Source organism: Prenolepis imparis, unplaced genomic scaffold, assembly GCF_030444845.1.
Source record: "Prenolepis imparis isolate NDT839.2.m4 unplaced genomic scaffold, iyPreImpa1.0 SCAF_4, whole genome shotgun sequence".
NCBI lineage: Eukaryota > Metazoa > Arthropoda > Insecta > Hymenoptera > Formicidae > Prenolepis > Prenolepis imparis.
Window position 1 is genome coordinate 17,414,442 of NW_028141162.1, and position 23,886 is coordinate 17,438,327.

At 26.6% G+C, this 23,886-nt stretch overlaps 2 protein-coding genes across 2 annotated transcripts; both read right to left on the reverse strand.

Moving 5' to 3' along the window:
* Positions 1-7,007: 7,007 nt before the first annotated feature.
* Positions 7,008-7,718, reverse strand: LOC145934740 (F-box only protein 21-like). The gene is made up of 2 exons (XM_083035460.1): positions 7,406-7,718; positions 7,008-7,195 (listed from the first exon to the last, which is right to left on the reverse strand). Exons 1-2 carry the CDS (start codon positions 7,677-7,679, stop codon positions 7,047-7,049), a joined length of 423 nt encoding a protein of 140 aa, XP_082891586.1. The 5' UTR covers positions 7,680-7,718; the 3' UTR covers positions 7,008-7,046.
* Positions 7,719-7,927: 209 nt separating this feature from the next.
* LOC145935210 (uncharacterized) lies at positions 7,928-11,812 on the reverse strand. The gene is made up of 6 exons (XM_083036331.1): positions 11,655-11,812; positions 9,270-9,629; positions 8,741-9,185; positions 8,472-8,617; positions 8,244-8,361; positions 7,928-8,050 (listed from the first exon to the last, which is right to left on the reverse strand). The coding sequence occupies exons 1-6, from the start codon at positions 11,810-11,812 to the stop codon at positions 7,928-7,930; spliced, it is 1,350 nt and encodes a 449-aa protein (XP_082892457.1).
* Between the last annotated feature and the right edge of the window lie 12,074 nt (positions 11,813-23,886).

Sequence of the window (23,886 nt, forward strand, 5' to 3'; positions counted from 1 at the left end):
TTATAAAAATTAAAATAGTAATATGTTGTAAATAATATCTTATAATACTTTATTCTTGAATAATATTTTTTGACAGAAATCACCTGATAACTGGTCAAAAATACTAACGGAGTTTAAAGTAGCTAATTTCTATCAAAAAATATTAATATATGATTTCGTCAATAAAATCGAATTAGTTTCGATGTTGTGATTATCTCGATTATCAAAAGATTCTTGTAGAAAATACTATTTTTTTGTTTGCACTTTCTGTTTTAGATTTCAATATTAAATTTTTATGCATTGCATAATTAATTAATATATTTTTTTATGCATTGATTGCCATGCAAGCATAAAAATATGTGAATTAATTATGCAATGCATAAAAATTCCATATTTAAATCTTTAACAGAGAACGAAAAAATAGAATTTTCTACAAGAATCTTTCGATCAAAATATTTGCGCTTTTAATAGATTCGTGCGTCTGTACAAAACTGACCGCAAGACTCTGACTCTGAGCAGCGGTACTGCCAAACGCAGCCCACACGTCCGCCATGCTGCGCGCCCCGCGCGAGACTGACGGTAAATCTCGCAATCGCAATGTCTCGCGAGAATCGAGAATCAGTCTCGCGCGATACGCGCAGCATGGCGGACGTGTGGGATGCGTTTGGCGATACCGCTACTCAGAGTCTTGCGGTCAATCTCGAGCGAGATGTGTAGAAACGCGCGATTCTAATAGAAGCGCAGATATTTTGATACAAAGATTTTTGTAGAAAATTCTATTTTTGTGTTCTCTGTTAAAGATTTAAATAATAAATTTTTATGCATTGTGCATAATTATTTCACATATTTTTATGCATGCATTGCAATCAGTGCATAAAAAAATATATATTAATTAATTATGCAATGCATAAAAATTCAGTATTTAAATCTAAGACAAAAAGTGCGAACAAAAAAATAGAATTTTCTATAAGAATCTTTTGAATATCGAGATAATTGTGATTATCTAACAACATCGAGATTAATTATGACTTTTTGACGAAAAGATTTTTATTAATATTTTTTGATAGAATTTAGTTACTTTAATCTCGGTTAATATCTTTGACAGTTATCAGGTGATTTCTATCAAAAAATATTAATCAAGGATAAAGTATTATAACATATTATTTACATGTTACTATTGTAATTTTTATAACATATTATTACTTTGAAATTTAATTAGCAAATTATCGCTTTAGTAACATTTTTTGACAGAAATTAGCTAATTAAAGAATTTATTTGCTAATTTATTTTTAAAATAAAAATATATGTTGTAAAAATTAAATTAATAATATGTTTTAAATAAAATATGTTATAATTCCTTAAACCACTCGATTAATATTTTTGACAGTTATTAGCTGATTTCTGATATTCTTATAAAATATTAATCGCAGATAAGATATTATTTACAATATATTGCTACTTTAATTTTTATAACCTATTATTATTTTAAAATTTAATTAGCAAATTAACATTTTATTAATACTTTTGACAAAAATAGTTTAGACATACTTTATATAAGAATATCGTATTTTTTTATATAAAATCGAAGAATCGCGCACGTTTGTTTTGTTCTTAGTATTTAATAAAAATAAATAATTTATATAGAAATTATGTATATATACAAGATATATGGTAATAATCGCTCACTCATTGTACAGAGGTGGAATGAGATAAACCGAGTGAGAAAGAGCTCTATATTGTTTTGCGATCTTCGCAATAAATAATGAAAAATTAATTAAACTTATCAGCGCGCGGATTAATATTATTATATGTCAAATTATAACGCTATTTCATTGTTGAAAATTCAAAAAGGACTTAAATGATGAATACACATTTATTTTTCTTATTTTCTTTTAAATTCACACACTCGTAGAAAATGTTCGGAATTACACATTATAATCGCGTGCGTAACTAAAGAATGAAATAAATGTGTGTGTGTATGTAAAGCCGAACAATGCTCATTCAAGCGTGCCTTTCAAAAAACAGTAGAGATAAAGCGAGGACGCGAAGAAAAAAAAAAAAAAAAAAGATATGAGTAGAAAGCCTTTTCTATATATTCTTCTCTTTATTTCTCCTCTTTGCATCTCTTTCTCGCTTTATTTTCAAAAAGCATGCTCGAGCGAACACCGCTCGACCGATTGTGGTAACATATTACATGTCCGAGTCGCCGACTTTCTTATCGCGATATATGTATGTAACTCCATTTTCTTATACAAATGTATTTCATTCAAATTTACTCACATACGCGATTATAACATGTAGTTTCGAGCATTGTCTTTCTTCTCGTATCTTTTTTTAAATTTTCTTCGCGCTCTCCTCACTTTATTGATAGTTTGTTTAAAAGGTTTCTAAAAAAAGGCATGTTAAGTTGATTTTCGAAAGTCTCGAAGTATTGTTGTCTCTTTTCCGCAATAGTGATTGGCTGTCTTAATTCGCCTTGTGCGTTATATTCGTAGCATCGAGATTATCAGCTAATAACTGCGTCAAATAAAATATTAACCGAGTTTTAAATATTGTGTAACATATTATTTAAAATATATTATTATTTTATTTTATTTTATTTTGGACTAACTGTCAAACTGCTAACTCTCGCGATGACAACCTCTCGATGCTATGAATATAACGTATGTACAACGCAAATCAAGGCAGCTAATCAACATCACGAAAACAATTTTATAATATATATATATATATAATTTATATATATATATATATATATATATTTATATGTCATATTAAATTTATATATTTTATATTATATTTTGTTATATTTTATTTTTGTATATATTATAAAAATAGATAAAAAATAAACTAATGAGATCCAGAGCGTAAAAACGTTACGTTGGAGTTACTTAAAAAATAATCTTTAATTATTAAAAAGAATTAATTTGACTAAATTTAATTCTATTAGTTAAAGTGAATTTGAAATTGAACAATTAAAGAAAGTGTTTATAACTGCTCGCTCTTTCTTTTTTATGCGTTTTGTCTTTTTTATTTCTTTTAGTCCGTTTTTCTACTCGTTTTTATATTGATCATTAGAATTTTTGTATCTATTTGTTTTATATTATATTTTATTTTTAATATTTTTTATTTATTTTAATTTTATAATATGTTATAGTACTTTAAACTCAATTAATATTTTTTGACAGTTATCAGCTAATTTCTATCAAAAAACATTAATCGAGGATAAAGTATGATAACATATTATTTACAACATATTATCCATTTTTGCAGAAGTGATATATTGCGCGTGATGGATTAATGAAAAAAAAATTGCAAAATATTTACAAGCAAAGAGAGAGTTACCTCTGAGCGAACTTTATTTCTTCATGCTTATGATATTTGGCTGCCTCTCGGAATTGCTTGCACACGCATCTGAAATTAATGATGTCCTCAATGGTGATATCACTGTAGCTAAGAATAATGTTTATCATTTCGTTAGGCAAGTCCATTATCGTAGTCATTTTTAAAAATGGAAAAAAAGTCAAATGTAAAAAAAAATTAAATTAAGTCGATCACATCAAACTATTCGCGTATAATTAATTTTCTGTTTCTAGAAACACAATCTACTGCAATACTATTATTATGTGCTCTGTTCTTATATGCCGATTGCAGAGAGCACAAAAATAACATGTGCTTTATGCACAAACGTTTTCCAAACTCTGTCCAGCCAGAAATTCTTAAAACCTGTAGACCAAAAAGATCTTTCCTCCACTATACAGTTGTTGTCACATGACGAGTATGGGAACAAAAGAAAAGAAACTCAGAAAACTAGGATATTTCTATTGTATTGTTATACATCCAGATCTGTGGAGGGGGAGATCGTAAAAATGTCGTAAAGGACCTTGCTCAAAATAACAGGCCATAGAAACAGGAAATAACAAATATCCATCAATCACACAGAGAGAATTTTCTCTTAAAGAATAAGAATTTTTTTTGATTAATATTTATCACAATAAAAATAATAATATCTATTACAATGAAATATAAAATATGTTTGATTAATTTTACTATGCAGTTTAAAAGTAAAATTAATCAAACGTGTTTTATATTTTATTGTGATAGATATTATTATTTTCATTGTAATAAATATTATATGATCAGAGAAATTCTCATAAAATTCTTTCCACACCATATTTTCCCACGATTACCATGATTTTCAGGATAAATTCTAAGAGAAAATTTTCTCAGTATAAAAAAAGGGAATAAATATTTTTTCTTGGGAATAGATGTTTTTTATTTTATTTATTTATTATATTTTATTTTGTAGTTTATATTATATTTATTCATTATATTTTTATTTTTTATTTCCTGATGGAATTTGAGTCGAACTCTCAGGCCTGAAAACAGGACAACAATCAGAAGGGTCGCTTTTGTCTGGTTTGTTTCCGACGTTCGCTCGGTGGTCCTTTTTAAGGAAACTTAATCCCTTTTACGTGGAAACCGAATTTTGTGAAATCTCAAGAGAAAGGAAGTGAGAGGAGTTAATAAGTGATTATAATTGATAATTGACTTTTTTCTCTTATACAAGTTTTCTATTTACTTCCTAATTAAATCCTATAATAATTGTTTCTGTTTACTTTCTAATATTTGGCATAAATCCAACAAGAAATTTTGAATTTTGAACTGATTGATATCGACAGAATTAGCGGATTATTCGTTAGCTGTTTATTTAAAGCTTAAAGTAGAAATTTAATTTCTATTTTATTATATCTATAATAATTATATTTTGGGTTTTATAAATAAAATTTAATAGGTAGAAAGGAGAGAGACCAAAAATCTGCAGGAGATCAGCGTGAAGAAAGAAGAGGGAAGAAAGGAGAAGGAGTGGAAAGAGGGGGACCGTGAGTAGTGGAGAGTCGGAGGATAGTGAAGAAGAATGATGGAAGGTGAGAGAAGAAGAGAGAAGGGACAGTAGAGAAGGAGAAGACTATGGGGAGAAAGGAAGAGAAAAAGAAAGTGAAGAGAAGACAGGGTGGAGGGAAACGGAGAAGAGGTAGGAAGGTTAGGAAAGGAAGGCGAAGAGAGGGAAGAGGAAGGAGGAAAGAAGAAAAGAGAAGAAAAGAAAGAAGAGTTAGCAAAGGTGGGAACAGAAGAACAAAGAAGGATAGAGGACAAGGAAGGAGAGAAGGAAAGAAAAGAAGTGTGGAGGAGGTTAGAAAAGAGAGAAGAGAAAGTGAGAAAAGAGAAGGAGAGAAGGGAACGAGAGAGGAGGGAGAGAGAGAAGAAGGAAGAACAGGAGAGAAGAAGGAGAAGAAGGAAGAATGTAATATGGAGGGGAATAGAGGGAGATGGGAGGTTAGAAAGGAAAAGGTTTATGGAGGGAATAGTGGATAGAGTGTTAGGGAGGGAGTTTGAGATAAAAGGGGTGAAGGAAAGAGAAGGGGAAGCAGGTTCTTGGGTGTTGATAGTGGTGATGGGGGAAGAGGAGGATAAAAAAGAGCTGATAGAGAAAGGGTGGGAAATTAGAAGAAAATGGGGAGTAGGGATAGATGAAGATTTAACGATGGAGGAGAGGAGGGAAAGGTGGAGGATAGTGGAGAAGGCAAGAAAGGAGAGGGCAAAAGAGAGAAGCGTGGTAGCGACGAACAGAAGGGTTTGGATAGAGGGGAGGGAATGGTTATGGGATAATGGAAGGGGTGGCTGGTACAAAAGGGAGGAAAGAGGAAAATGTGAGAAGGAAGGGAAGGAGACGGGACACGGAGAGGACAAAACGGAGGTAGAGGCGTAAGAGCGGAATCGGAGGAAGCAGAAGGTTAAAAGGGAGAAGAGGTGAAAGGGGGGAGGTTTTAAGGGTAAGAGGGCATGGGAAAATGAAGGGGGGAAAGGGAAGGAAGACGGGAAAGGGGGGTAGGGAAAAGTGGAGTAGAATGATTGTAAGGTCGCCTAAGGCCAGGATACAGGGGAATGATGTATTTATGTGTGTGTTTGTCCGAAGAAGTTTCTGTTTAGATGAGAGATGCAATGGAAGGAGGGAGAGGAAGGGACGCAGGAGAGGAGACAAGACAGGCCGAGGGTGAAAGGACAAAAAGAGATGGGAAGTTGAAAAGGAGGAATAGGAGACAAGGGAGAAGGAAGAGAACGAAGAAGGGAGGAACGAGTGTGAGATAGTTAAAATATGGATGGTATTTTGTAATGAAGGAAATTGTTTAGGAGGAAGGAAGAAAGGAGATTGTAATGGGTTGGAGCTACCCTAAAGCTCCTAGGCAGACCCTTAGGGGACGCCGAATAAAGATACATACATACATACATACATACATAAAATTTAATAATTTCTAGAATTTATTTTAAAACTTTTTATTTAATTAAGTTGAACCAATCACGTGTGTTATGTAGACTGTAAGATATATATATCTATGATGTAATATATGTTATATAAAATTACCATTGTCACAAGTCAATCCTATGAGCCATTTTTGTTCCAGACTCAAATTTCGATAATACACGTATCATAGGCAATAGAATTTTGTACAAATTTAAATGGTGCGCACTTTGAGAACTTTATCATTAGTTTATATGATTATTAGCACTTTTTTCATTACTTTTCATCAATATAATAAACTGGTATCTCTCTTAAATACACCATGTAATGTAACATATATTACATCATAGTTATATAACATATAACTATGATGTAATATATGTTACATTACATGGTGTATTTAAGAGAGGAAAGTAACATATACAGGGTGTCCCATAGAAAATTGCTGAAACTAATCAGCTGTCATTTTTTAACACATACACAAATACACAAATATACACACATGCACACACATATACACTCGATATATAGTTATCCGACCGTTGGACCGCTATAATTTAATTATGTTAACTTATAATTAATAGTATTTAATATTATATAGTTTTGCGTTGTTTGAATTACTGAAGAAGACTGAGTATAGTCAAAACGTATTATTTGCACATGATTAAAATTAATAATAAATTCAAATACATAAAACAACCTATAATTGTTTACTCGTATAGTTGGCTTATTAGTTTCTTCATTAATATTGTTATATTATTAATTTTTAGATATTGTTGGCAGTTACAGCAGCATCATAAGGGTAAACCCTTGTCAGTATATTATTTGGTACGTAATGCGTGCCTTCAAATTTACAAAAATACCGACCTATTTCGCTATTATTGATCCATTTGGGCGTTGTTAAAGATATAGTGTCTGAAATAATAATAATAAAATAAAAATAAAATAAATGAAAAAAACTAAATTAAAAAGGAAAACAAAATAAAATGCAAATATATAACTAATATATAACAAAGTAAGAAATACATAGAACAAAGTAAAATATTAATTTATATTGTGTACGGAAAGATTAGCTCGTAGAATAAACAAATATAATTTTAAATAAAGACTTAATGATATTCATACCTTCTGGCACATAACACATTTCATTATTTTCGGTAAGAATTACGTAATTTGTTTGTCGCTTTGTAAAACTTTCATTACAACAGTGAATTAACGGCATTGCAGGTGTGTCTATATTTGTAAGATGTAATTTATCATAGCTCAAGCTCTCTGTGAAGAAGCGACATTTAATATATTTATCTCCTGGTCGACACCATCCAACAATCACACCGGTACAACTATTTTTACGTTCATTGCTATGTTCTACGATCATTCCTGCCGCAAATTTTACATTCATCGGTCTTATATTTAACTGTTCTGTTTTTTTGAAGCAAAGATGGAACTGAAAAGTGTAAGATTAGATTTTAAAGAATTTTTCTTGTCAATTAATTTCTCAATAGATTCTTATAGCACATTAAATTACAGTATTATAATTTATATGTAATGGTACGTGTTATCATAAAAATTACTATTATTACTATTAAACCTAAGAAAAATTACTATTATTAGTATACATTAATATATGTGCAGCATATATACTGCTAACTATATATATATAGGACATACTCTTCTTATTGGCCATCTATAGCCAATGTTATGCGGATTAAGTCTAGAAAACTTATTATGGTATATCACACTACTAAATATGTCTATCAATGTTGTCCATACCTGAAGGATTAAACATGAGCAAATATTAAACGTGAACAGAGCTTTAACTACAAACAAAAAACGATAGATTGTATAATTCTTTAAGCCTATATATAAAGCATGTTTCGTTGACTCATATCTTTGCTTTTATCTTTACAAACATATTAATTAGTGCGTTAAAATTAATAGAAATCATATATGAGTAATTGTCTACCTCACGAGCAGTTACGTTATATGACAGTTTTTTAATCAAATTATCGGATTTTTTTAAAGTTTCGTCAAAATATCTCACATTTTTTGGATAAAATAAGGCACACTGTGAATAAGGCTTACTGTGAACAATAAGAAATTATGTATGTAAGCGTGTATATGATAAGAATAATACCGAAAGGTTTATATATATATATAATATAAATAAGACGAAATGTAATATTACACTTACTAATTCGATTTCCAACATATATTAAATTTATTTATGTCGCCCCGACATGGCAGTTGCAATATAAAGCAACGTAAACCAAGTCTCCTGGCCACGCTGTGAAATATTATTACTAAAATTATTCCATAACCATGTTTATTTTTCAAGACCTATATCAGAAATTACAATATAGAAATTAATTATAGAAAATATTTTTAAGATCTAATAAACATATAGGCATGCTCACAGTTTATAATTTGCCATAATTATAATATATTTATATAATAACTCACATAATCTATACACATGTATTCCAAATTATTGTCCAAATTATTTGATTCGCATGATTTAAAGTTTAAGTTTAATATATATTTCTGAAGTGTATCCATAATCTGTGTTCCTTCTGTTTCGTCCCAATAATTTTCGTCGAAATTGTTGTTTTCCCAATAGGAAAAAGTTTCAGCAGATGTCCAGAATATCGAATGATCGGGATGTTTTTCTTTAAGACAATTTAATACCCCTTGTGCGATACTATTTAATGATGCTTGTACGGACGAATAAAAAACATGCTTTTCGGGTTGAATCCATTGCGCCATAATAGTAGCAATCCTTTCAAAAAGCTGTTCTTTCCAAGGCAGTTTTTCATAGCTTATCCATTCCTTTTTCACCAAAGATTGCCTCATAAAGTGAAGTAATTTTGTATCGCAATGTCTTTTGGTTAGATCGAACCCAGTTCTTCTGAAAAATTACATATTAACTGTGTAATACATAATTCTATAAAGTTTTCATCACTATAATTTATATTAGTTGCGAGAATCTTACCGTGGAGATTGTGCAAGCAAATTTTTAAGCTCGTCAATAACAAGAGAATTTATTATAAAATTTTCAGGGTTATATATTTCACGAAAGAAATAATATTCATTTATATCATATATGTATGGCAATTGTATATAATTATCAATCAAATTACTGTAATATTGATCATCAGGATGATTAATATTATGACTCGGCTCATAAGGTCTATCAATTAATTGAGACACTAATTTTGGTAATTGTATAGCTATCTCTTTGCCTGCTTTTATAAAATTTAAGTCTTTTTTATCTTTCTGTTCATTTTCTTTAGATTCTTTTTGTTTATTTTCTCCAAACAGCTTATCGAACATTTTTTTCGCGTATGACCATCTAAAATTGGATCAAAAAAATTTTTTATTAAACTTTTGAAAATTGTATTAAACAGTGCTGTTGCAACAATGAATTATCAATAAATTTTTCGAAATGCTTAATATTTTCAAAATATTCGTCATAATATCAATTTTTGTATTTTTAGATAGAAAATATAAAATATATTATCTCTTGAATTTCAAATTCTACACTAAGAATATACAATAATAAATACAATGGACAAAGCAGTATTTACGTTACCTTATTATATAACTATAACATTATTTTATTATTAAATTTTATTTATAAAAGAGTATGTTTGTAGTTTACCAAATTAATTAAAAAGTAAAAATAAAGTAAAATAAATAAGTAAAATGAGTAAGTAAAATAAAATAATAAAATAAAAATAATAAAATAGTCAAATAAAGTAATTAAATTAATGCAATAAAAATGCAAATTTGCTCATTTTTAAAACATTAGAACAACACAACAACAATCACAAAGAACAAATGCGCGCTATCCTTCGGTTTTATATTAAAAAGAATGATGTTATTAAAAAAATAACATTTTTTGACAGAATCAGTTGATAACTGTCAAAAAATATAAATCGAGTTTAAAGTACCATAACATATTATTTATAACATATTATTATTTTAATTTTTAAAATATATTATTATTTAAAAATTTAATTAGCAAATTGACGCTTTAATTAATTGATATATGTCAAAAAATATTATTAAAGCGTTAATTTGCTAATTAAATTTCAAAGTAATAACATATTATAAAAATTAAAATAGTAATATGTTGTAAATAATATCTTATAATACTTTATTCTTGAATAATATTTTTTGACAGAAATCACCTGATAACTGTCAAAAATATTAACCGAGTTTAAAATATCTAATTTCTATCAAAAAATATTAATAATTGTTTTCGTCAATAAAATTGTAATTAGTCTCGATGTTGTGATTATCTCGATTATCAAAAGATTCTTGTAGAAAATACTATTTTTTTTGTTTTTACTTTCTGTTTTAGATTTCAATATTAAATTTTTATGCATTGCATAATTAATAAATATATTTTTTTATGCGTTGATTGCAATGCATGCATAAAATAATGTGAATTAATTATGCAATGCATAAAAATTCATTATTTAAATCTTTAACAGAGAACGAAAAAATAGAATTTTCTACAAGAATCTTTCGATCAAAATATTTGCGCTTCTATTATATGTCGTAGCATCGAGATTATCAGCTAATAACTGTCAAATAAAATATTAACCGAGTTTTAAAAATTGTGTAACATATTATTTAAAATATATTATTATTTTATTTTATTTTATTTTGGACTAACTGTCAAACTGTTAACTCTCGCGATGACAACCTCTCGATGCTATAAATATAACGTGTTTACAACGCAAATCAAGGCAGCTATAATCAACATCACGAGAACAATTTTATAATATATATATATAATATATATATATATATTGATATGTTATATTAAATTTATATATTTTATATTATATTTTGTTATATTTTATTTTTGTATATATTATAAAAATAGATAAAAAATAGGCTAATGAGATCCAAAGCGTAGAAAATATTCTTTAATTATTAAAAAAAATTAATTTGACTAAATTTAATTGTATTAGTAAAGTGAATTTGAAATTGAACAATTAAAGGAAATGTTTATAACTGCTCGCTCTTTCTTTTTTATGCGTTTTGTCTTTTGTTATTTCCAATAGTCCGTTTTCCTACTCGTTTTTATATTGATCATTAGAATTTTTGTATCTATTTGTTTTATATTATATTTTATTTTTACTATTTTTTATTCATTTTAATTTTATAATATGTTATAGTAATTTAAACTTGATTAATATTTTTTAACAGTTGTTAGCTAATTTCTATCAAAAAATATTAATCGAGGATAAAGTATAACATATTATTTACAACATATTCTCCATTTTTGCAGAAGTGATATATTGCGCGTGATAGATTAATGAAAAAAAAATTGCAAAATATTTACAAGCAAAGAGAGAGTTACCTCTGAACGAACTTTATTTCTTCATGCTTATGATATTTGGCTGCCTCTCGGAATTGCTTGCACACGCATCTGAAATTAATGATATCCTCAATGGTGATATCACTGTAGCTAAGAATAATGTTTGTCACTTTATTAGGCAAGTCCATTATCGTAGCCATTTTGAAAAATGGAAAAAAATAGTAAAATATAAACAAAAAAAAATTAAGTTGATCACATCAAACTATTCGCGTATAATTAATTTTCTGCTTCTAGAAGCACAGTCTACTGCAATACTATTATTATGTGCTCTGTTCTTATATGCCGATTGTAGAGAGCACATGTGCATCACGACAAAGGTTTTCCATAGACTGTACTGAAATCCTTAGAAGATCCTCTAAAGATCTTTTGCTTACTATATACACAGGGCCGTTTCAAGGGCTTATTGCGCCTGGGCGCAGAGTGTTTCACCGCCGCCCTTTTTTAATTGACAGAAGTGTTTCTCAAATATAAAATGTGCGTAGAATAAAATTTCAATTGTTTTTTATTTATTACAGGGAACATTGAACGTTAATATACTAATACAATAGTTTAAAAACATATTAATTTAGAAATATATTATTTAATATATTACATTAATGAAATAGTTATAAAATTTGAATATTTTAATTCTTAATCTCTAGATTTTTTTTAAGTTTGTTGTTTTGGTCGTTTAAATTAAAAAAAATTTTTTTAATTTTATTTTAGTTGATTATTTGTAAATGCACGTCGACGATCATCGGTCGCCCCAAAGGGGATGGGGTGCATTGCACCCCGGTTTGAAACGGCCCTATACAGTTGTCACGTGACGAGTATGGATACAAAAGAAAAGAAACCCAGAAGACGAGAATATTTCTATTGTATTGTTACATTCCAATTAAGTAGGGATATACCGTAGGAAGGTCGTAAAGGACCTTGCTACAAAGTAACAGGCAATAGAAACAAGAAATAAAAAATATCGACCAATCACACAGAGAGAATTTTCTGTTACAATTTACTCTGAAAATCATGATAATCGTGGGACAATATAGTAAGGAATAAAGAATTTTATGAGAATTTCTTTGATTAATATTTATCACAATATAAATAATAATATCTATTACAATGAAATATAAAATATGTTTGATTAATTTTACTATGCAGTTTAAAAGTAAAATTAATCAAACGTGTTTTATATTTTATTGTGATAGATATTATTATTTTCATTGTAATAAATATTATATGATCAGAGAAATTCTCATAAAATTCTTTTCACACCATATTTTCCCACGATTACCATGATTTTCAGGATAAATTCTAAGAGAAAATTTTCTTAGTGTAGGAAACGGGAATAAATATTTTTTCCTGGGAATAGATGTATTTTATTTTATTTTGCAGTTTATTATATTTATTCATTATATTTTTATTTTTTATATATTTCCTGATGGAATTTGGGTCGAACTTTCAGGCCTGAAAACAGGTCAACAATCAGAAGGGTCGCTTTTGTCCGGTTTGTTTCCGACGTTTGCTCGATGGTCCTTTTTAAGGAAACTTAATCCGTTTTATGCGGGAACAGGATTTTGTGAAATCTCAAGAGAAAGGAAGTGAGAGAAGTTAATAAGTGATTATAATTGTCCGACTTTTTTCTCTTATACAGGTTTTCTATTTACTTCCTAATTAAATCGTATAATAATTGTTTCTGTTTACTTTCTAATATTTTGTATAAATCCAACAAGAAATTTAGAATATTGAACTGATTGATATCGGCAGAATTAACGGATTATTCGTTTGCTGTTTATTTAAAGCCTAAAGTAGAAATTTAATTTCTATATTATATATCTATAATAATTATATTTTGGGTTTTATAAATAAAATTTAATAATTTCTAGAATTTATTTAAAAACTTTTTATTTAATTAAATTGAAACAATCGCGTGTATTATGTAGAATGTAGACTATAACTATGATGTAATATATGTTACATTACATGGTGTATTTAAGAGAGGAAAGTAACATATACAGGGTGTCCCATAGAAAATTGCTGAAACTAATCAGCTGTCATTTTTTAATGCATGCAGTTATTGAGAAAACAAAAATTGTGTTGAAAAGAGGAAAGTCTGCAGTTTTTAATGGATATAAATAAAATGTTTGTATACCAGTTTATTTTATTGATGAAAAGTAATGAAAAAAGTGCTAATATAATCATATAAACAAATGATAAATATTTTCGAAGTGCGCACCATCTAAATTTGTACAAAATTCTATTCTAAAAAGATCGTCAATAACATTAAAAATGACATGTTATAAAAAGTTTTTACGAATTTTCGTAAAAGCATAGAATTTTGTACAAATTTAGATGTGCGCACTTCGAAAATATTTATCATTATCAGTTTATGTGATTATTAGCACTTTTTTCATTACTTTTCGTCATTATAATAAACTGATATACAAACCTTTTATTTATATCCGTCAAAACTGCAGACTTTCCTATTTTCAACACAATTTTTGTTTTCTCAATAACAACATGCATTAAAAAATGACAGCTGATTAGTTTCAGTAATTTCCTATGGGATACCCTGTACATATAGAATAAATACATATAAATATATACAATTAATTATTCATCTTTGCTTATGCACAAGTAATATTTAATTTTTAGTTTTTATTGCACTTAAATAATATTAATATAACAATGTTTACTAAAATCAAATCAGATATTAAGAATTTTCTAATTAAAAAAAATATTAATTACTATTCTATTTAAATAACTAGGAGATTTTGCTCGATTTTTGTTGCCAATCTATTGACATATTGCGCGTATTTGCTTACTGAGTCCACATTTTTTTCATTGTTAATCTATTATACATTCAAATTTTTTAATATGTATATAAATCTTTTTTTGTCTATAACGTTTATTAAATAATTAGTGATGGTTAAATATCGTTTTGAAGATTATTCAGCGTGATTTTGACAATACACAAGATATCCTGTAATAATCGCAGGATCTCTCGTGCGTGCAGATTAAGTGGGTTAAATCGAATAGAAAATCCCGTATTGTTTTGCGATCTTCGGAATAATTAATTAAAAAAGATTAGTCAATCCAGCAATTATTATCGAACACTCGATACCAAGATTAAGGTCATTGGAGATGGGTAAAACAACAACAGGCTTTTTAGAGAATTATCCCTCTGATATTCTAAATAAATTATAAGTTAAATTAAAAAAAAATAGATTTAATATAATAATAATAAGAAATAATAATAATAAAAAATAATAATAATAGTAAAGAATATAAAGATTGCCAAAAGTCGCGAATAGCATCGAATTAGCATCAAATTAGCTGCAAATTTATATTCTTTAAATTATTTCCTAATTGAGCATCATATATTAATAAATGTCTTTATCTAGATATCTGTCATTTTTTATGTATTTTATATAACATATCTTGTATAACCTATAATTATATAATAATTCTACAGATATCCATCATTTGTTTATGTATTTTATATTTTGTATAATCTATAATTATATATATTTAAATATATATATACAAATATAATATGTATATATAGCGTGAAATGATTTTATAACTGTATCAAATTATCTGCAAACATATATTTTGTTAACTATTTTTTAATTAAGCATCACTACACATTAAAAAATGCCTCTTATCTAGATATTCATTATTTTTTATATATTTTATGTAAGATATTTTATATAACATATTTTATGTATTTTATTATGTAACATATATTTATATTTTATATAACATAACATATTTTGTATAACATATTTATAACATACTTTATATAAATATTTATGTTCATTATATAACATATCTTATATAATTTATAATTATATATTCTACAGAGAAATAATTTTAACAAAATGTACTAATATTGTAATATATATATATATCAATGTAAAAATATCAATCAAATGTGTCAGAATAAAACATAAAATATCTTGTAAATCATTCATTTTTATACTATTTTACTCTAACAATTTTTTACGCCAAATATTACGAGAAATTGATTTATGTAAAAAAATTATGATGGTTTCATTTAAAAATTAATAATGACCACGAATTTTATTCTCAGAAATGTATTCACCAACAGAAAAATTATTATTACTTATATAAATTAATAATTATGTATATGTATACTTGATTCGTCCTTAACGAATTTATAGACGCAGATTATATATATTTTTTTGTCACCTCCAAAATGTTATATTTTGAACGTATGATGATAAATAATAAGGAAATTCGAGACATTAAACATATTTAAACTGTGTATATTTGTCATTTCTAACCGAAACATACATCTATTCGCGATCTTCTCCATTTATTTAGTTAGAATCACTTCTCGCGCGATTGGAAACATCTTCTCTTCGTAAAACACGATCGGTGGTAGTAAAGAAGATATATCGACGATGGCACAAAAAGCCTGGATAATGAAACATTTTACAATGGATTATGTACGTGCAAATTGCTGCTATTGTCCTATGAAAATAAAATTATTTGGATGGTTAGAACATTTGTTTGAACACATGATTAAGTGTCATCAACATTACTGGAAACAACAAGATGACTGGAAGAAGTTGCTGTGGCACTTCTTCTACATAACAGAAGAAGATACAAAGTGCCGTTTATGTACTCGCGCATATAAAGTATATAAAACTGAGTTGATAAAAATGAAATATCATCTTATTAAGCATGTGGAATACAGCCCGAGTAATTCTCTTGTCATGAAGTGGCTAAAGGAAAACTTTGTACCATTTTCATTTGACAGCCATAATAGGCCAAGGCAGAAAAAATGCAAACATGGCGAAGAAGAATATTATGCAACCACCCAGCGTTCAATATTATTTGAGCATTTGATCCTTAAGCATAATGACATTGTTCGGCCTCCAGCAAAATTGAGATTTTTAAGAACAGACGATATTATAGTGTGATGGTAAATTTATGCAGTAAATTTTATGATTGATAAAATATTTTTTTTTTTATATCTCTTCTCAATTACTTGCATGCACTTTTATAAACAATGAGCACCTTAAATTTATAGCAATTTTATCAGAAATATTATAAATATTTGAATCAGCTATATATAGCATGCATTTGAGTTTTAAAAGCATTATATGTATAAATGTTTAAATACCAACCTTGTTTAGCTAATATTATATTTAAATATTATATTTAAATGATAAATGTCGATATAAAATTTAAATATAATCACTAATTTGAAAATGTATATATATTTATATAAGTAAGGATCTTTTTGCATCTGGAAAATACAATTCAAACTTGTATTTTCGAAATCTTTCGAATAATGAATTATAAGATAAAGTTTAATAGTAACAATTTAAACCTTTGTTAATTAAATAACGCACATAATTAAAGAAGAGCTTTGTAGTATTGATTATTCCAAATGTTTTTACTAATTTAATTATTCTGTATATAAATGTAGGTTAACAAGTCGTCAAGTTAAAGGAGTTCGACAACATGGACGCAGGTTTCGAAGAGGAAATACTGAGGATAATGAATTACCATGGACATTAACAATTATAACAGCATTTTTGTTTTAATGACTTAAATCGTCTTTCAAACGGAAGAAGATTGATAAAATAAGACAAAAACTGGCATACTTGACAAATTTATCGCTCTATATCTTTATAATATATAGCATAAATAATGTTATAAAATTATATCAAATTAACTGCAAACTTATATATATTTTTAAATTATTTCTTAATTAAGCATCGTCACACTAAAAAATGTCTTTATCTAGATATCAATTATTTTTTTATGTACATATTTTGTATAATATATTTGTATAACAATCTATAATTATATATTCTACAGATATTCATAATTATTCGATGTATTGTATATCTTGTATAATCTATAATTTTATATTCAAATATATATACAAATATAATATATGTATATAATGTGAAATTATCTTATAATTATATCAAATTATCTGTAAACATATATTTTGTTAACTATTTTTTAATTAACTATTGCCACTTTAAAAAATGTCTTTTATCTAGATATTCATCATTTTTTATGTAATTTATATAGCATATTTATATTTTATATAACATATACCATAATTTATATAACATATTTATAACATATATTATATAAATATTTATGTATATTATACAACATATCTTATATAATCTATAATTATATATTCTACACAGAAATAATTTTAACAAAATGTACTAAGATTTTAAAAAATATCAATGTAAAAATATCAACCAAATGTGTTAGAATAAAACATAAAATATCTTGTAAATTATTCCTTTTTTACTATTCTACTCTAATGCTACGAATACACGGAGACACCTAGAGCGGACACTTGTGTCTAGAACAGTGTCTTTATTGTCCACATGTATTGCAATTTTTGAGATAGAGTAATGAAACACTGCAACTCGATCTGACGACACAGCTCTCAGCGCTGTACACATGTCGACACTTAGTGTATACGTTCGATCTAGACATAATAGTGTCGCCGTGTATTCGTAGGATAATCATTTTTTACAAGTATTACGAGAAATTGATTTAAAAAAAAAATGATGATGGTTCCATTTAAAAAATTAATGATACCTACGAATTTTCTCAGAAATGTCTCCACCCACAGAAATATTAGTCATATAGCTAAATAAAAAAAAGATTGCGAGTAGATGTATGTTTTTGTTGAAAATGACAAATATATATATATATATATATACAGTTTTAATTTGTTCAATGTCTTGAATTTCTTTATTGATTTTCATATTTTTATACACACATACATGTACATATTAGACATATAGTTATATATGTACTTATTGATTTGTCCTTAACGAATTTGTAGACGCAGATTATATACATATTTTTGTCACCTCCAAAATTATTGTGAACATATGATGAAAAATAATAAGGAAATTCGAGACATTAAACAGATTTAGACTGTGTATATTCATTTTCAACAAAAACATACATCTATTCGCGATCTTATCCCTTTATTTAGTTAGAATCACTTCTCGCGCGCGCGAGATTGAAACACATCTTCTCTTCGTAAAACACGATCAGTGATAGTAAGGTGACATCATATCGACGATGGCAAAAGAGGCCTGGATAATGAAACATTTTACAATGGAATCTGTACATGCAAATTGCTGCTATTGTCCTATGAAAATAAAATTATTTGGATGGTTAGGACATTTGATTGGACACATAATTAAGCGTCATATACATTACTGGCAACAACAAAATGACTGGAAAAAGTTGCTGTGGCAATTCTTCTACATAACAGAAGAAGATACAAGGTGCCGTTTATGTACTCACGCATATAAAGTATATAAAACTGAGTTGATAAAAATGAAATATCATCTTATTAAGCATGTGGAATACAACACGAACAATCGTGGTGTCATCAAGTGGCTAAAGGAAAACTATGTACCAATTTCATTTGACAGCCGTAATAGGTCAAGGATGAAAAAATGCAAACATTGCGAAGAAAAATATTGTGGAAGCACTTTGCGTTCAAAATTATTTGAGCATTTGATCTTTAAGCATAATGACATTGTTCCTCCAGCACAATTAAGATTTTTTAGAAATAGAGATATAGTAGTGTGATGGTAAATTTAAGCAGTAAGTTTTATGATTGATAAAATATTATTGCTTTTTTATATCTTTTTAATTACTTGCATGCATTTTTATGAACGATAAGCACATTGAATTTATAACACTTTTATCATAAATATTATAAATATTTGAATTAGCTATATATAGCATACATTTGAATTTTAAAAGCATTATGTATAAATATCAACCTTGTTTAGCTAATATTATATTTAAATATGATAATTGTCGATGTATAATTCAAATATAATCACCAATTTGAAAATGTATATATTTATAAAAGTAAGGATTTTTTTGGAACCGGAAAATACAATTTAAACTTGTATTTTCGAAATCTTTTGAATAATGAATTATAAGATAAAGTTTAATAATAACAATTTGAACCTCTGTTAATTAAACAACGCACATAATTAAAAAAGAGTTTTGTATTATTGATTATTTCAAATTCTTTTACTAATTTAATTATTTTGTATGTAAATGTAGATTAACAAGTCGTAAAGTTAAAGGAGTTCGACAACATGGACGCAGGTTTCGAAGAGGAAATACTGAGAATAATGAATTACCATGGACATTAACAATTATAACAGCATTTTTGTTTTAATGACCTAAATCGTTTTCCAAACGGAAGATTGATAAAATAAGACAAAATCTGGCATCCTCGACACATTTATCGCTTTATCTTTATAAAATATAACTTAAATAATGTCATAAAATTATATCAAATTAACTGCAAACTTATATATATTCTAATTATTTCTTAATTAAGCATTGTCACACGAAAAAATGTCTTTACCTAGATATCAATCATTTTTTAATGTATTTTGTATAACATATTTGTATAACGATCTATAATTATATATTCTCCAGATATCAATAATTTTTCAATGTATTTTATATCTTGTATAATTATATATTCTATAATTATATATTCACAAATATATATACAAATATAATATATATATATATATATATATATATATATATATATAATGTGAAATGATCCTATAATTATATTAAATTATTTATATACATATATTGTGTTAACTATTTTCTAATTATCTATCGCCACATTAAAAAATGTATTTTATCTAGATATTCATCATTTTTTATGTATTTTATATAGCATATTTATAGTTTATATAATATACATTTTATATAACACATACCATAATTTATATAATATATTTATAACATATTTTATATAAATATTTATGTACATTATATAACATATCTTATATAATCTATAATTATATATATTTTACAGATAAATAATTTTAACAAAATGTACTAATATTGTAAAAAATATCAATGTAAAAATATCAACCAAATGTGTCAGAATAAAACATTACATATCTTGTAAATCATTCCTTTTTTACTATTCTACTCTAATAATTTTTTACGCCAAATATTACGAGAAATTGATTTATGTAAAAAATTATGATGGTTCCATTTAAAAAATTAATGATGACTACGAATTTTATTCTCAGAAATGTCTCCACCCACAGAAAAATTATTATTACTTATATAAATTAATAATTATATATATACATGATTCGTCCTTAACGAATGTATAGACGCAGATTATATACATATTTTTGTCACCTCCAAAATGTTATATTTTAAACATATGATGAAAAATAATAAGGAAATTCGAGACATTAAACAGATTTAGACTGTGTATATTCATTTTCAACAGAAACATACATCTATTCGCGATCTTCTCCCTTCATTTAGTTAGAATCACTTATCGCGCGATTGGAAAAGCATCTTCTCTTTGTAAAACACGATCAGTGATAGTAAGAAGACATCATATCGACGATGGCACAAGAGGCCTGGATAATGAAACATTTTACAATGGAATTTAAACAAGCAAATTGCTGCTATTGTCCTATGAAAATAAAATTATTTGGATGGTTAGGACATTTGTTTGAACACATGATTAAGTGTCATCAACATTACTGGAAACAACAAGATGACTGGAAAAAGTTGCTGTGGCAATTCTTCTACATAACAGAAGAAGATACAAGGTGCCGTTTATGTACTCGCGCATTTAAAGTATATAAAACTGAGTTGGTAAAAATGAAATATCATCTTGTTAGGCATGTAGAACGCAGCCCGAAAAATCTTCTTGTCATCGAGTGGATAAAGGAAAACTATATACCAATTTTATTTGACAGCCCTAATATTAGGCCGAAGAGAAAATGCAAACATTGCGAAGAACAATATAGTGCAACCATCCGGCGTTCAATGTTATTTGAGCATTTGATCCTTAAGCATAATGACATTGTTCGGCCTCCACCCACATTAAAATTTTCGAGAAGTGAAGATGTCATAGTGTGATGGGGTGAATTTAAGCAGTAAATTTTATGATTGATAAATTGTTATTTTTATTTATCTCTTCTCAGTTACTTGCATTCACTTTTATAAACAATGAGCACATTAATTTATAGCAATTTTATCAGAAATATTATAAATATTTGAATCAGCTATATATAGCATGCATTTGAGTTTTAAAAGCATTATATGTATAAATGGTTAAATATTAACCTTGTTTAGCTAATATTATATTTAAATATTATATTTAAATGATAAATGTCGATATATAATTCAAATATAATCACCAATTTGAAAATGTATATATTTATATAAGTGAGGATCTTTTTGGATCCAGAGAGAGAAAATACAATTGAAACTTGTATTTTCGAAATCTTTTGAATAATGAATTATAAGATAAAGTTTAATAGTAACAATTTGAACCTTTGTTAATTAAACAACGCACAAAATTAAAGAAGAGCTTTGTAATATTGATTATTCCAAATGTTTTTACTAATTTAGTTATTCTGTATGTAATTATAGGTTAACAAGTCGTCAAGTTACATAAGGAGTTCGACAACATGGACGCAGGTTTCGAATACTGAGGATAATAAATTACCATGGATATTAACAATTATAACAGCATTTTTGTTTTAATGACTTATTAAATCGTTTTCCAAACGGAAAAAGATTGATAAAATAAGACAAAAACTGGCATCTTTGACAAATTAATCGCTGTGTCTTTATAATATTTAGCTTAAATAATGTTATAAAATTATATCAAATTAACTGCAAACTTATATATATTTTTAAATTATTTCTTAATTAAGCATCGTCACACTAAAAAATGTCTTTATCTAGATATCAATTATTTTTTTATGTACATATTTTGTATAATATATTTGTATAACAAACTATAATTATATATTCTACAGATATTCATAATTTTTCGATGTATTGTATACCTTGTATAATCTATAATTTTATATTCAAATATATATACAAATATAATATATGTATATAATGTGAAATTATCTTATAATTATATCAAATTATCTGTAAACATATATTTTGTTAACTATTTTTTAATTAACTATATCTTCACTTTACAAAATCTCTTTTATCTAGATATTCATCATTTTTTATGTATTTTATATAGCATATTTATATTTTATATAATATATATTTTATATAACATATGCCATAATTTATATAACATATTTATAATTTTATATAAATATTTATATATATTATATATAACATATCTATTATATAATTTATAATTATATATTCTACAGAAATAATTTTAACAAAATGTATTAAAAACAATGTATATATAAGTTTTTTTCAAATAAAATCTTAATTTTTTTAAATAAAATATATATTCTTATAAGATGCTATAAATGTAAGAAGAAAAATATAAAGTTGGTAAATTATAATTAATAAAATGATATTTTACATAAGCATATAGTAATGTTTTTTAAACAAACTTATTTTAATTTTTTCAAAACAAAAATCTAATATAATGTAAGATTTTATTATTCTACCTTTAATATTCGATCCACAATTCGTTCTCTTTATATTTTATAATTCACTTTGATCCAACCGCCTGAAAAGATTTTTCCTATTTTAAGGATACTGTTAACTATTGCAGCCGCTAATATTTCCTATCATATCGTAATATTAACAATTATATTTAAAAATTTATAACTTAAACTCTCTCTTTCAAATCTGTAAATTATATTTTTGTAAAGCCACTTGAAATAACGATACATTCTCACATAAACAAAAACGAACAAACAAATTTCTAATTGCAACTATTTTAATTCTCATCTATAAAAAACATCAAACATACGTCTTCCTCACAAAAATTAGTTTTCATTAAAAATTAATTTTTGCCAACCAAGGAAATGAGTGGGATACTTTAGTATGGCAGTTCTTTTACATATAGCCATAAAAGATAAAGCAAAATGTTTATATTGTTATATCATATATGTTGTGCCAACATCTGCTTTGAATGAAATAAATCATTTGATGCATGAGCATGTAAATGTACAGAATCGAGGTGTCATCGAGTGGTTGCAGCAACATTGTCAACAATATTATATTAACAACATATAGAAAATGCAAATATTGCAATAGAGTATATCATCGCAGACGTGATGCAATTTTACTTGCGCATTTGACTTTTGATCACAACTTAGTTCTTCCGATAATAGTAGAATATCATATTTAAAAATAAAAGGAGTATATGCCATTAGAACAGAATCTTTCATTTCTCTGTCACTGC

Bases quoted from the DNA above. Each gene is read 5' to 3' on its own strand.
- LOC145935210 (XM_083036331.1), bottom strand. From the start codon at position 11,812: ATGGCTACGATAATGGACTTGCCTAATAAAGTGACAAACATTATTCTT. The intron at 9,186-9,269 runs GTAAGATTCTCG...GTAATTTTTCAG, and splicing joins TTGCTTGCACAATCTCCACG to AAGAACTGGGTTCGATCTAA. The intron at 8,051-8,243 runs GTAGACAATTAC...TTAATCCTTCAG, and splicing joins ATAACGTAACTGCTCGTGAG to GTATGGACAACATTGATAGA.
- LOC145934740 (XM_083035460.1), bottom strand. From the start codon at position 7,679: ATGAATGTAAAATTTGCGGCAGGAATGATCGTAGAACATAGCAATGAA. The intron at 7,196-7,405 runs GTATGAATATCA...TTATTATTTCAG, and splicing joins AATGTGTTATGTGCCAGAAG to ACACTATATCTTTAACAACG.